The sequence below is a fragment of the Panicum virgatum genome, chromosome 6K (assembly GCF_016808335.1).
Source record: "Panicum virgatum strain AP13 chromosome 6K, P.virgatum_v5, whole genome shotgun sequence".
NCBI classification, from domain to species: domain Eukaryota; kingdom Viridiplantae; phylum Streptophyta; class Magnoliopsida; order Poales; family Poaceae; genus Panicum; species Panicum virgatum.
In genome coordinates, this window is record NC_053141.1 from 6567408 (window position 1) to 6580309 (window position 12902).

Sequence of the window (12902 nt, forward strand, 5' to 3'; positions counted from 1 at the left end):
GTAGCTTAATTATGCGGCCCGGCGAGGAGGGGAGGGAAAATCGCTAGCATATCTTGCGCCGATCGATCATATGGAAAGGAGGCCGCGCCAAGAGGGAAATACTTTGCGCGACGTAGTTTATGCGGGGGGGATCACATGGGGGGTGTGAGCTGCTAACACGGAATATTAGCGGAAGCAGGCTGGTTGGTGTAGTATGGTAGGTGCCCCCCCATATGGGCCTCTCATGGCGCCTAGCCTAGCTAGCTCTTCTTCCTTCTTCTTCTCTCTCACTCTGCATAGCTTGCAAATGCCTGCCTGCCACCTGCATGTACCCAGCTCACCTTCCGTCCGAGACACCGTCAGCTCGCAGAGACACAGACAGACAGTTGCCCCCCGCCGGGGTCCCTGATTACTATAAATCAAGGGGAGCTTGCATTGCTTGCCATAGTTCACCACGCACTCCATCCGTCCATCCCCAACTCTCTCTCTCTCTCTCTCTCTCTCTCTCTCTCTCTCTCTCTCTCTCTCTCTCTCACACACACACACACACACGTAGTGACAGAGCTGAGTGAGTACACACACACTACAGGTGAAGAGAGAGAGAGACGTGCAAAGACGCGTACAAAAATACAGAGCGGGGTGAGCTAGCTAGGCTTGGCTCGCAGGTCCGACCGACACTCCCCCCCTTCGGCCCATAATTTCTATATATCCCCCACGTACTTTACTCGGCCTCTCCCACAACACCTCTCCTCTCCCTAGAGAAGCGGCGGGAGAGCTCCTCTCTCCCCTCCCTCCTCCTGCTACCACCACCACCACCTTCCCAGAGCACAGAGCTAGCACGCAGCAGCAGGTCGCCTGCTCGCTCCCCATTCCCGGTCGGTTCCCACTTCCTCCCCCGCCGGCCGGCCTCTTCTCTCTTGCCTGTCCTCGAGAGAGACAGGAAGCTAGCCGCCGCGGCACGCAGGCGGCAGCGGGAACCGGGGCGCGCGCGGCGGGCATTATGGCGCCCGGCGGCGGCGGAGACGCCCGGCGGAACGGCGAGCACGGGTGCGCGTGCGGCGGGTTCCCCGTGTGCGCGTGCGCGGGCGCGGCGGCGGTGGCCTCCGCGGCGTCCTCCGCCGACATGGACCGCGCGGCGGTGGCCGCCACCGACGGCCAGATCGGCGCCGTCAACGACGAGAGCTGGGTCGCCGTCGACCTCAGCGACGACCTCTCCGCCGACGCCGACGACGGCGTCGCCATCGAGGACCGCGCCGTCTTCCGCACCGAGAAGATCAAGGGCGTCCTCCTCCACCCCTACAGGTACGGAAACCCCCCCTCCGCCGTCGCCCTCCTCTTCTTCATTCCCCACTCCGCCACTCACTTGCTCGCCGGCACCCAAGCTCACTCACTTGCTCGCCGGCACAGACACTCTGCTGCATTGAGCGCCGGCGGCCGGACTCCGTCTGGCTTCGCCGGCCGGCGGCAGAGAATCTAGTATCTGTTAACCACACCGTCAGAAAACTCCTCCCGGAGCCAGACAGCAAGCTGGTCTCCCAACCTGGCCGGCGTTAAACTAGTCCTCCTCCTAGGTTGCAGTAAATTAGCCACTGTAATTTAAAGCTAAGCACCCGGTTAGTAACTTTCAATAATGCCCCCGACACGGCACATCGCTCACTCCACGAGACAGGTGCACGTTACAGTTGGGCAGGGGGTGGCGGTACGGCGCCCCCCCGGTTGGCTCTGCCTCGGCTCATCTGGGTGGCGCCGGGCCCACCGGGGCAACCGCGTCCCCCCGTTGGCTGTCGGCACCCGCGCGGGTGGCCCGCTGCCGCGTGGGGCCGGGGGGCGCCGAGGGGGTGGGGCGGGAGTTTAATCCGTTGGCTGCCCTTCCTTGGGACTGGCGGGTGGGCCCGCGCCCTGGCGGCTCATAAATTTTTACCCGCTTTGGGGTGGGCGAGGGAAGCTAGCGATTGGCGGGCGCCATGGTGTGGGTTGGGCCTGTCTGACTGGCCCGGGTTCTTACCCGCAGCGGGAATCCGAGGTGGGTGATGAAATCAATGACCTTGTGGCTTGAGCAGAGAGAGAGGGAGATGAAGAGAGGGGCATGCGGCTTGCATGTGAGCCCAAGGAAGCATCATTAAAAGCCTCCGGATTCCGGTAAAGACCAGTTAGCACTTAGCACTGATTAGTTAGTGGCAAAGTTTGGGCAATAATTACAAAGTGCCTCCACTGCTAAACCCCTTCCGTTTCTCTACCCCTTTTGAGTTGTGACTTGCGATGGGGTGAAAAGGGCGAGCTATATGTGGTCTCGTGGAGGATGTTTGTGGAAAAACAGAAAGCGGGGGGGAGATGGTGGTGCTGGGGGCGTTCCAGTTGCAGGCAGCCTTGGCTACGCCCGGATTGGATTCTTCTAGAGGCCAATCTAATCTAATCGAGTGCCGGCCGCTGCCTAGCTTTGGCGAGTTTTGGGCATCCAGGGAAAAGGACCACCACGTCTCGGAAAAGCACGGGGAAGCTTTAGGGGGGAGAAGCAGGGAGAAAAGATGCAGAAAGAGGCAGTGGTGCTAGCTCCACACACACACACACACGCCCAGACAGTCGTGGCGCGTTGACAGTCTTTCCCCAAGTCCACCACTCCACCCTGTAACAGCGGCCTTGCGCACACACCCTCACATGGTGTTGGGATACCTACCCGGCCGGGGCGTAACTCGCAAGCCTTCTTCTCCGCCGTGGAGCACCAAGAATTATTCCAGGTGGACCATGGCGGGAAAGCCATTACTGTAGGAGCCTTGTAGGTGGAGGACCCCCCCCCCCCCCCGAGTGCGAACAAAAGAAGCTTGTTCTTTCCATAAGGAAAAAAATGGAAAAGAAAAGGAGAAAAAAAACCGTTATTCCTGGGGGCAGGGCAGGGCAAATCTATGCGCCTTTGCCCCCTTCCTGGGGCCTCCGCGAGGTGGATGCTTTGCCTTTGCCTGCCTGCCTGGCTGCGGGCGCTTTCACCGCGGCGGGCCCCACCTTCCACCCGGTGGGGACGGCCTCCGTCCCGCATGTCGGTGGCTGCTGCCCCTCGTGCCAGCTCACGCGCATTGACTGGCTGCCACCCGCGCCGCGCCACCCCGCCACCCCACCTTCGCTGTCACATGATTGGGCTGGGGCTGCCTCTCTCGCCCGCCGTGGCGTGCCGCGCCGCGGCGTGTGGGTGGGTCATGGGTGGTGGGCGGCCGCGCACGCACACAGCGTGTCGGTGCTCTGCTTGTTCCACGGACGGGCAGGCTCGCCGAGCCATAGACCCAACATGAGAACATGACGCATGTTCCGGGCGGCACAAATTATTGCGCAGCTAGCCCCGGCGTCGTTCGTGCGTGCGAGCACTCCAATCAGAATCCCCAGTAGCAGTAGAACTTTGTTTAGCTGCCCACCATGATTTTGATTAGCAGCAGCAAGCAGGTCGATGATATGATGATTGCAGTAAATTTCTTACAAAATCTTTACCTCAAACTGCTCTGAGTTTAGTAATTACTAGTAGTACTAGTAACTTTTTCTTAAAAAAATGTTGTTGATGAATTCCTGATGGATGGATGGAATGCGCAGGGTGCTCATCTTCGTGCGGCTGATCGCGTTCACGCTGTTCGTGATCTGGCGCATCTCGCACCGGAACCCGGACGCGATGTGGCTGTGGGTGACCTCCATCGCCGGCGAGTTCTGGTTCGGCTTCTCGTGGCTGCTGGACCAGCTGCCCAAGCTGAACCCCATCAACCGGGTGCCCGACCTGGCGGTGCTCCGGCAGCGGTTCGACCGCGCGGACGGCACCTCCCGGCTGCCGGGGCTGGACATCTTCGTCACCACGGCGGACCCCTTCAAGGAGCCCATCCTGAGCACGGCCAACTCGGTGCTCTCCATCCTGGCCGCCGACTACCCCGTGGAGCGCAACACCTGCTACCTCTCCGACGACTCGGGGATGCTGCTCACCTACGAGGCCATGGCGGAGGCCGCCAAGTTCGCCACCGTCTGGGTGCCCTTCTGCCGGAAGCACGGGATCGAGCCCCGCGGGCCCGAGAGCTACTTCGAGCTCAAGTCCCACCCCTACATGGGGCGCTCCCAGGAGGACTTCGTCAACGACCGCCGCCGCGTCCGCAAGGAGTACGACGAGTTCAAGGCCCGGATCAACGGCCTCGAGCACGACATCAAGCAGCGCTCCGACGCGCACAACGCCGCCAGGGGGCTCAAGGACGGCGAGCCGCGCGCCACCTGGATGGCCGACGGCACCCAGTGGGAGGGCACCTGGGTCGAGCCCTCGGAGAACCACCGCAAGGGCGACCACGCCGGCATCGTGCAGGTCTTCTTTTCTTCGTTTGCTGCTTTAATTTCTCTTTCAAGTTGCTCCTAGCTCTCTACTCGTCGACATTATTCAAGCATCGCATGGCATGGCATCGCAAAAAACGTGGAGGAGGCAGAGATCATCTGTTAGTAGATGGGGGGTGATTTTCCGACGGGATGGTGGAAATGGACAAGGGTGAGTGATGGTCAAGGGCGCAACCACCGCTCGCGCACTGATTCCGGCGCCGCTATTGAGTGGCCGGACCCGGACAGGGCCATCCAGCTAAAGCCCCATTGATTCGATCGTGAGGCGGGTGGTTGGGGTGGGCCTTTCCTCGCCTCCTCCCCGACATCCATACAGCATCGCATTTAAATCCACAATTCAATTAGCCAGCCTTTTCTCGGCCGCCCTCAATCATTGCTTCCCGCCTCCCCTCTAGGGCCTCTACTACTGATTAACTTAAGTTTAACTTTAATCCCCACTTGACACTTCAACATTGACATTTACCACCGTGCCAAAGTTACTGCTGCTACTCCATTTACCCTCATCATAATGATTTACCATGCATGATTATTAACCTCTGTAACTAATTACCCACTGTAATAACTAAAGCAGTAACTAGCAGTAGTAGTAAATACTTGTGGTGGTAAATTCTGAGCTCACTGATTTCTAACGTACGTGTTCTCCATGGATGGATCATGCAGGTGCTGGTGAACCACCCGAGCCACAGCCGGCAGTTCGGCCCGCCGGCGAGCGCGGACAACCCGCTGGACTTCAGCATGGTGGACGTGCGGCTGCCGATGCTGGTGTACGTGTCCCGCGAGAAGCGCCCGGGCTTCAACCACGAGAAGAAGGCCGGCGCCATGAATGCCCTCACCCGCTGCTCCGCCGTGCTCACCAACTCGCCCTTCATCCTCAACCTCGACTGCGACCACTACATCAACAACTCCCAGGCGCTGCGCGCCGGCATCTGCTTCATGCTCGGCCGCGACAGCGACACCGTGGCCTTCGTCCAGTTCCCGCAGCGCTTCGAGGGCGTCGACCCCACCGACCTGTACGCCAACCACAACCGCATCTTCTTCGACGGCACGCTCCGCGCGCTCGACGGCATGCAGGGCCCCATCTACGTCGGCACCGGCTGCCTCTTCCGCCGCGTCACGCTCTACGGCTTCGACCCGCCGCGGATCAACGTCGGCGGGCCCTGCTTCCCGTCGCTGGGCGGGATGTTCGCCAAGGCCAGGTACGAGAAGCCCGGCCTCGAGATGACCACCAAGGCCGCCGTCGCCAAGGGCAAGCACGGCTTCCTCCCGCTGCCCCGGAAGGCGTACGGCAAGTCGGAGGCGTTCGTCGACTCCATCCCGCGCGCGTCGCACCCGTCGCCGTTCGCCGCCGCCGCCGCCGTCGTGGCCGACGAGGCCACCATCTCCGAGGCCGTGGCGGTGACCACCGCGGCGTACGAGAAGAAGACCGGGTGGGGCAGCAACATCGGGTGGGTGTACGGCACGGTGACGGAGGACGTGGTGACGGGGTACCGGATGCACATCAAGGGGTGGCGCTCCCGCTACTGCTCCATCTACCCGCACGCCTTCATCGGCACCGCCCCCATCAACCTGACGGAGCGCCTCTACCAGGTGCTCCGCTGGTCCACGGGCTCCCTCGAGATCTTCTTCTCCCGGAACAACCCGCTGTTGGGGAGCACCTTCCTGCACCCGCTGCAGCGCGTGGCCTACATCAACATCACCACCTACCCCTTCACGGCCATCTTCCTCATCTTCTACACCACCGTGCCGGCGCTGTCCTTCGTCACGGGCCACTTCATCGTGCAGCGCCCCACCACCATGTTCTACGTGTACCTGGCCATCGTGCTGGGGACGCTGCTGATCCTGGCCGTGCTGGAGGTCAAGTGGGCGGGCGTCACCGTGTTCGAGTGGTTCCGGAACGGGCAGTTCTGGATGACGGCCAGCTGCTCGGCGTACCTCGCCGCCGTGTGCCAGGTGGTGGTGAAGGTGGTGTTCCGGCGGGACATCTCGTTCAAGCTCACGTCCAAGCAGCCGGCGGGCGACGAGAAGAAGGACCCCTACGCGGACCTGTACGTGGTGCGGTGGACGTGGCTGATGGTCACGCCCATCATCATCATCCTCGTCAACATCATCGGCTCCGCGGTGGCCTTCGCCAAGGTGCTCGACGGCGAGTGGACGCACTGGCTCAAGGTGGCCGGCGGCGTCTTCTTCAACTTTTGGGTGCTCTTCCACCTCTACCCCTTCGCCAAGGGCCTCCTGGGGAGGCACGGCAAGACCCCCGTGGTGGTGCTCGTCTGGTGGGCCTTCACCTTCGTCATCACCGCCGTGCTCTACATCAACATCCCCCACATCCACGGGCCCGGCGGCAAGCACGGCGCTCACGGCGGCAGGCACTCCTCCCACCACCACGCCGGCAACAGCCTGCACTTCACGGTCTGGCCGTAGGAGGGATGCGTCGAGCACATACATACCAGGCCCCCAACATTGATTCATCGACCAGACCGACCACCGTGAAGAGAAGAGTACGTTCCGTTCCGTTCCAGTCCATTCCGTTCCGTTCTGCTGCTGCTTCTGCTGCTGCTGGTGAAGCTAGACTGCTACGTACAACATGCGACCGACGACGTACCCGCCACCACAATTTGATTTCTTCTTTTTTTTTCTTTCTAGTTTTGTCCAGAAATTGAAAGATGGTGTTGATTTGATTTAGTTCTTTTTTTTCGATTATTAATTACCGTACCCGTGGTAATTAATCATGTACCTACTACTATATATACATTACGCCAAGAGGAAGAGGAAGAGGATCATCGTCACCTGTAAGTGAGGAGGGGGTGTGAGATGAGATGAGATGAGCGAGCTTGAGGGTGAGTGGGGCCGGGGTGCCGGTGTCTGTACTGTACATGCTACTGGAGTGAGTGGAGTCCGAGTCACACACAGTGGGAGGGGGGAGGAGGGTTGTGTAGGGCCCCCGGCTCTGGTTGGGGTGGTATTCTTTTAGTATATGGAACACAATAAATTTAATTCCATTCTTGCAGATTAAAGTGTGCCCGTGGTGTGCTAGCTGTGTGTCCCGGCCGGACTCCCTACCAAAACCTTGTAACTGCTGTGATAGAACCGCCGAGTTAAAATGCTTAATTAAGCTAATGCGCCATCATTTGATGTATTAATTTAATTAAGTGTAACTTGGCAGGCTGTTTCTAACCCACATGCCGACCAAAAGTCTCGCACGAAGACGAGCGCAGAAAGTACCAGCATGATACAATCTTACAAAAATAACAAATAAAATTAAGACTTTTACAAAACAGCTTTAAATTTTAAAATATACTCCCTCTATTCACTTTTGATAGCTATATTTCAAAAACTTAAATGTTCAAAAATGATAGCTATATTTACTATTAGCATGGGTATTGGCAATAAATAGCACTAGTTACAAGGAGTTCCTAGTTAAAACATTGGAGGACCAACAAAAAAGTCTGTGACATTTATTAGATTGATAAGCACACTTGTGATGCCCTTGGTCATTGTGTCATATGAAAATATATCTATCAAAACTGAATGGAGGGAGTACAAAAGAAAGATAGCAGTGGAAGAAAAACTAACTTACAGAGCATTTTTACTAGAGAATAATAAATCAAACGAAATAAGTCGAGGACTACCGAGACGTGAAGACAAGACGCCACATCGAGCCCACCGATCTGAAACCTAGTTAGCTCCTAAACCTGAAATAGGGTAAACAACAAACCCTGAGCAACTAATACTCAGCAAGACTTACCCGACCAGTGGGTATAACTTAGCCCACATATCTAGACATGCAAAGCATTTGGCTGGTGGTTTATTTTGCAGAAAAACATCTAAAAGTGGATACTTATTTTCAAGATTTTTGCTCCAGGTTCTATATAGATTAACCATGATCTAATAGTTGCCTAAACCCTCTAGATCAAACATGGTGGAACATTAAGCACAAATCAAAGTAGAAACAACATACATATAAATAATCCATGTTCCATCTCATATTACTACGCTGCGACTCGGTGATCAAGGTGCCCATGTCCGAGAGCGACCGACGGCGAATCGATTCGATTTAACCTTGCAAGGTGGACCTAACCAATAGAGCACGCAAAAGCCCCGTCGGACCCCACGCACCGACCTTTCGCCTCCCCGCCTCGAACTACAGGACCGCCCCACCATCATATGGTCAGCCGAGCTCAATGTGAGACCACCAAAAGTAAACATATGCATAACCATTTCTCCGCGACTACTCGACTACCCCAGGAGGTGAGATGGAGTCCTGTACTTTTGAGGTGAGGCAGTTCTCGGCTTACCGGTTTCGACTATCTCCTACTCCCGACATGCGGTTAGTACATTTCAAACATGATCAGCAGGGCCGACAACGGTACGATCCTTAACCGACACAGGCGGAACTACACCTCTCCCGCCCGGTCTCAAATTCTATTCTTTCTTTCATTCCAAGACTTTCATCCCAAGATGAGTAACTCATATATGGAATCATAAAACTATCATATATCTCGCGAGTAACCAAAAGTTACTCGACTTCTACCGAACCCTATCTAGCATAGCATCTCTATCGTCCTATACATACTATTATAACTCAAGGAAACCTAGGGTTCATGCAACTAGAGTTTCAAATAACTCATAAACATAGTGCACAAGTAATAAATACATATATAGGTGTCATAATTTAAATTAATAGGACGTGCACCGGGGCTTGTCTTCGGGCTGCTGCTCAGAGCTAGAGTTAGACGGGCCTTGGGCCGGGTTCTCACGCCTCTCCTCCTGGGCTTGCTCCTTCTGCTCCTGCGGTGCCGCAATCACCTCGAACACGACGTCCTCAACGGCGGATGCTACACGAATGCATATGAAATAATTGAGTGCAGCTCAATAATGCAACTACTATACTTCAACTGGAATGCCCTGCGGACTGTCTGCGCCCAAGTGGCGGGCCGTCCGCAGTACAACTCTACCGACCCACAAGAACCAACTACCTTTCTGGACAAATTTCAATCTATACGGCGGACCGTCCGCAGTTCAACCCTGCGAACCCCACCAGAGACAACATCGTCTCTGGACAAATTTTGATCTCTACGGCGGACTGTCCGCTCTCCAATAGCGGACCGTCCGCAGCTCAATTCTACGAAAACATCAGAGACAACATCATCTCTGGACAACTTCTAACTTGACCTGCGGACTGTCCGGCCGTCCTAGGCGGACCGTCCGCAGTTCATATCTTTGACACCGCGCTACAGGCGGCAGCAAGCGCGGCGGCGGTGGCGGCGGCCGTTCACCGGTGCCGGCGGAGCACAATGGAAGGGGAAAAAAGGGCCGGGGAGCACAAGTAACTCACCACGAATCCATTCCCGCGGTCGGTTCGGGCAAAGGACGACCGGAGAAGCGGATCGACGGTGGAGCAAAGCTTCAAGCGGCTCCAATGGTGACCGGCGGTGGCGTGGCGATTCCGGCCGGGGAGAAGCTGGGCTAGGGGTTGGGGAAGGTGGAGGAGGTGCTGGGGAAGATGCTCGCGCAAGGAATCGAAGTATGGTGGCCGGAGGAGGGAGATCGACGGAAGGAGGCGACGGCGGCGCGAGCGGACGTTTTCCGCTCGTCTCTGGTCGAGGTGGGAATGAGGAAGGAGGAGATGACGACCGGACCCACATCCAGCTAAATATCTAGGCGTTACTCTGGCGGACCGTCCGCCGATCCCTAGCGGACCGTCCGCAGTTTTCTGCGTGTTACACCTGCCATCTCTACCTGTTGTATTGTTGTACACTGTTTATTGATTAATTAATTGATTGATACCCTGCTGATTTAATCTGATGGCTTGCGAGTGTGATTAGTACTAGTCAAGTAGTAGTAGTCAATGGTGAATGAGCTGGTTGCTGGCTAGCCGGGTGTAGTGTTGTTGGTGTCCTTTGTCATGTCCAGCGGTCTCAGCGGCTGGCTGGAGAATCTCTCGAGCTGAGAGCTCTTGGCCCTTGCTCCTGCTCCTACCCCGTGGGTGTGGGTTTTGACCTTGCGATAGATCGATCGAGCTGGTGGTGATGCCTACCCCGGGGGAAAGGAAAGCCATGTGACTGCCGCAGATGAGCGGCGTGTGGTGGGTCTGTGATGACTTGTGAGCGAGGGCAGGTGGCGGAATCTATCTACCTCGTGCTAGGGGCAGGGGCTTGACTCGAGAGGCTTCCGAACGTGGCGGTGGCGGTGGATCGGCGACGAGGAGAGCAGAGCACCGTACACCGCGTGCATGCGAACGTGCCCCGGTGCCCTTGCTGCTGCTGGTTCTCCTCTGCTCGCCGGTCTTGGAGAGGTTGGTGGGTAGGGCCCCTGCCTGCGGCAGTAGCATTTGCATCCCTGCCGACACGAGACGACTGGCGAGGCGAGGCATGCTGCTGCTGCCTGGCCTGGAGAGCGGGGGGTGGATGGGTGCCAGCCACGGGGGTCCTCTGCCCACCCCCCGGCCACGGCCCACGGGCGTCGCTTTTGTTGGATCAATGTCTCAACAAGGACAGCATAGACTCGGGGGGGGGGGGGGGGGGGGGGGGGGGCGTTTAGTCGTCATGGATTCCATTCCGTTACGATGGATGGTGCCGCCAATGATGGCGACTTGCTGCACCGACAAGGCAAGGCACGCACTGATCATAGGCAAAGGCAGTAGGCACGTACCCAACTCCGAAGCCACCACACCCTTTTCCGATCCCGTCGGGATTGGGAAAGCCCGCGGCCGCTGCTTTTGTTCTGGGGGTTGCCGAACTTGGCCTCTACTTCTGCCCGTCCCGGCGTCCCGTGCCGCCGCCGCCGCGCACGCATTTGGGGACGCCATGGCAGATTGGAAGCACGCACAGGACGCTCATGGCGATCGGCGTCATCATACGCGCATTATTGAGGGAAAGCCTTGGCAGCAAAGATAGATCGATCCCGTGCACTACTCATATGCAGCAGCATGTACATGCACACAGTCACGCAGTGGCGGAGGACGGATGAAAATCGAGGTATGGCGAAATTGAAAACTTAAATCAACAAAGTAAGATTTAAACAAAAACACCTATACACATGTAAATGCAAGATGTGATCCGATAAATGTGAAATTGCCGTGCTTGCTAAATTAACCAGCCAATCAATAACAATTTAATAACTAAAGCAATAAAGTACTACTTCCGGTCTTAAATATAAGTCGTGGTTGACTTTTTTTTCAAAACTCTAATCATTCGTCTTATTTAAAATTTTTTACAAGTTATCATTTATTTTGTTGTGAATTGGTTTATCACTAAGGTTAGTTTGAGCATGACTTTTTATGTGTTTGAATACATTTTTTGAATAAGACGAATGATCAAAGTTTTGAAAAAATTCAAACGCGACTTATATTTAAGACCGGAGGGAATACTAAATAAGATTAAAAGAGTCATGAGATTAGGGGTGTGAATGTGCTAATGTATGGGGCACGTATGTGCGTGCTGCTGCGTCATCGGCGGACAGAGGATGGCTGCGCTGCTCATCTTTTCTCATGTCGAACTTGAAGGCTAGCAGCACACTCACACGCCGGCTTGCGGCCCCAACCGCCAAGCAGACCCACAAGTTTACATGGGCTGCAAGAATAGAAGCCGAAATAAGACAAGCAATCACTGAGCCCACGGCCCACTATCCTGCTGCCTCTCTTCTTCATCGAATCGTTTTTTGCAGCCTTGAATCTATCTCCAGGACCTCGTCGGCCAATCCATGGCGGGCGGACGCCAGCTTGGAAGCGGGGACCAGCTATTTGCAGGGGTGTCCGCGCCAAACAAGGTATGGCGAGCGCCATAGCTCGCCATAACAGGTCCTCCGCCCCTGCAGTCACGCACACGCAGTAGGCAGTACGTATCAGCGGCAAGAACTGGGTGATCCATCTCTCTGCCCAACCCGTGCTCGCACAGTGCTGCGGGCGCCGGCACGGCGACGCGTTCCCCCGGCGGCCCGTTCCATCATGACCAGGCGTATAGCCTGCGCATTTGCGCGGCTAGTATTGAAAATTAAAAAATTTACATGTCGTTGTATAGGTTATACTATTTTTTTACCATATATACATCATCCTGTTCATTATCGTAAATTATGTCTTATTGTTGATTAAAACAATTCAACTATGATCTACCTATAATAACAATTTGACTTGTTGAGCTTTAATAATATTATGCAGATAATTATTTTTATTTTCTTTTTATTTTGATTGATTGTTGTTAGCTTTAGTTTTTATTAATAGTATATATTTGTAACTGATACATAGCTAAATGATATTTTATATTTAATTTTTCATAATGGCATTGGTGGGTGATTTTTAATTAGGCACAAGGGTATTTAGGCTAATTTTTATTTTATATTTAATTTTTAATAATGGGATTGGTGTGTGATTTTTAATCAGGCACAGGGGTATTTTAGGCTAATTTTTATCGTAATGGTAGTGGTGGATAATTTTTATTTTTCTATTTTTCTTCAATTAACATGAGAATTTCTATGCCTTGAGAGCGAATGTGAGAGCTCTGTTTTGTGGTCAAATAATAATAAGATGATAGATGGCGACTCGGCGTGGAAGACGGAGGGCGGGCGGACGAGCTCGGCGCAGG

The 12902-nt window shown here is 55.2% G+C and overlaps 1 protein-coding gene across 1 annotated transcript; it reads left to right on the plus strand.

The window, feature by feature from the left end:
* The first annotated feature begins 478 nt into the window (after positions 1-478).
* On the plus strand, positions 479-7330 carry LOC120711475 (probable mixed-linked glucan synthase 6). The gene is made up of 3 exons (XM_039997021.1): positions 479-1281; positions 3553-4297; positions 4984-7330. Exons 1-3 carry the CDS (start codon positions 980-982, stop codon positions 6742-6744), a joined length of 2808 nt encoding a protein of 935 aa, XP_039852955.1. The 5' UTR covers positions 479-979; the 3' UTR covers positions 6745-7330.
* The last annotated feature ends 5572 nt before the right edge of the window (positions 7331-12902 follow it).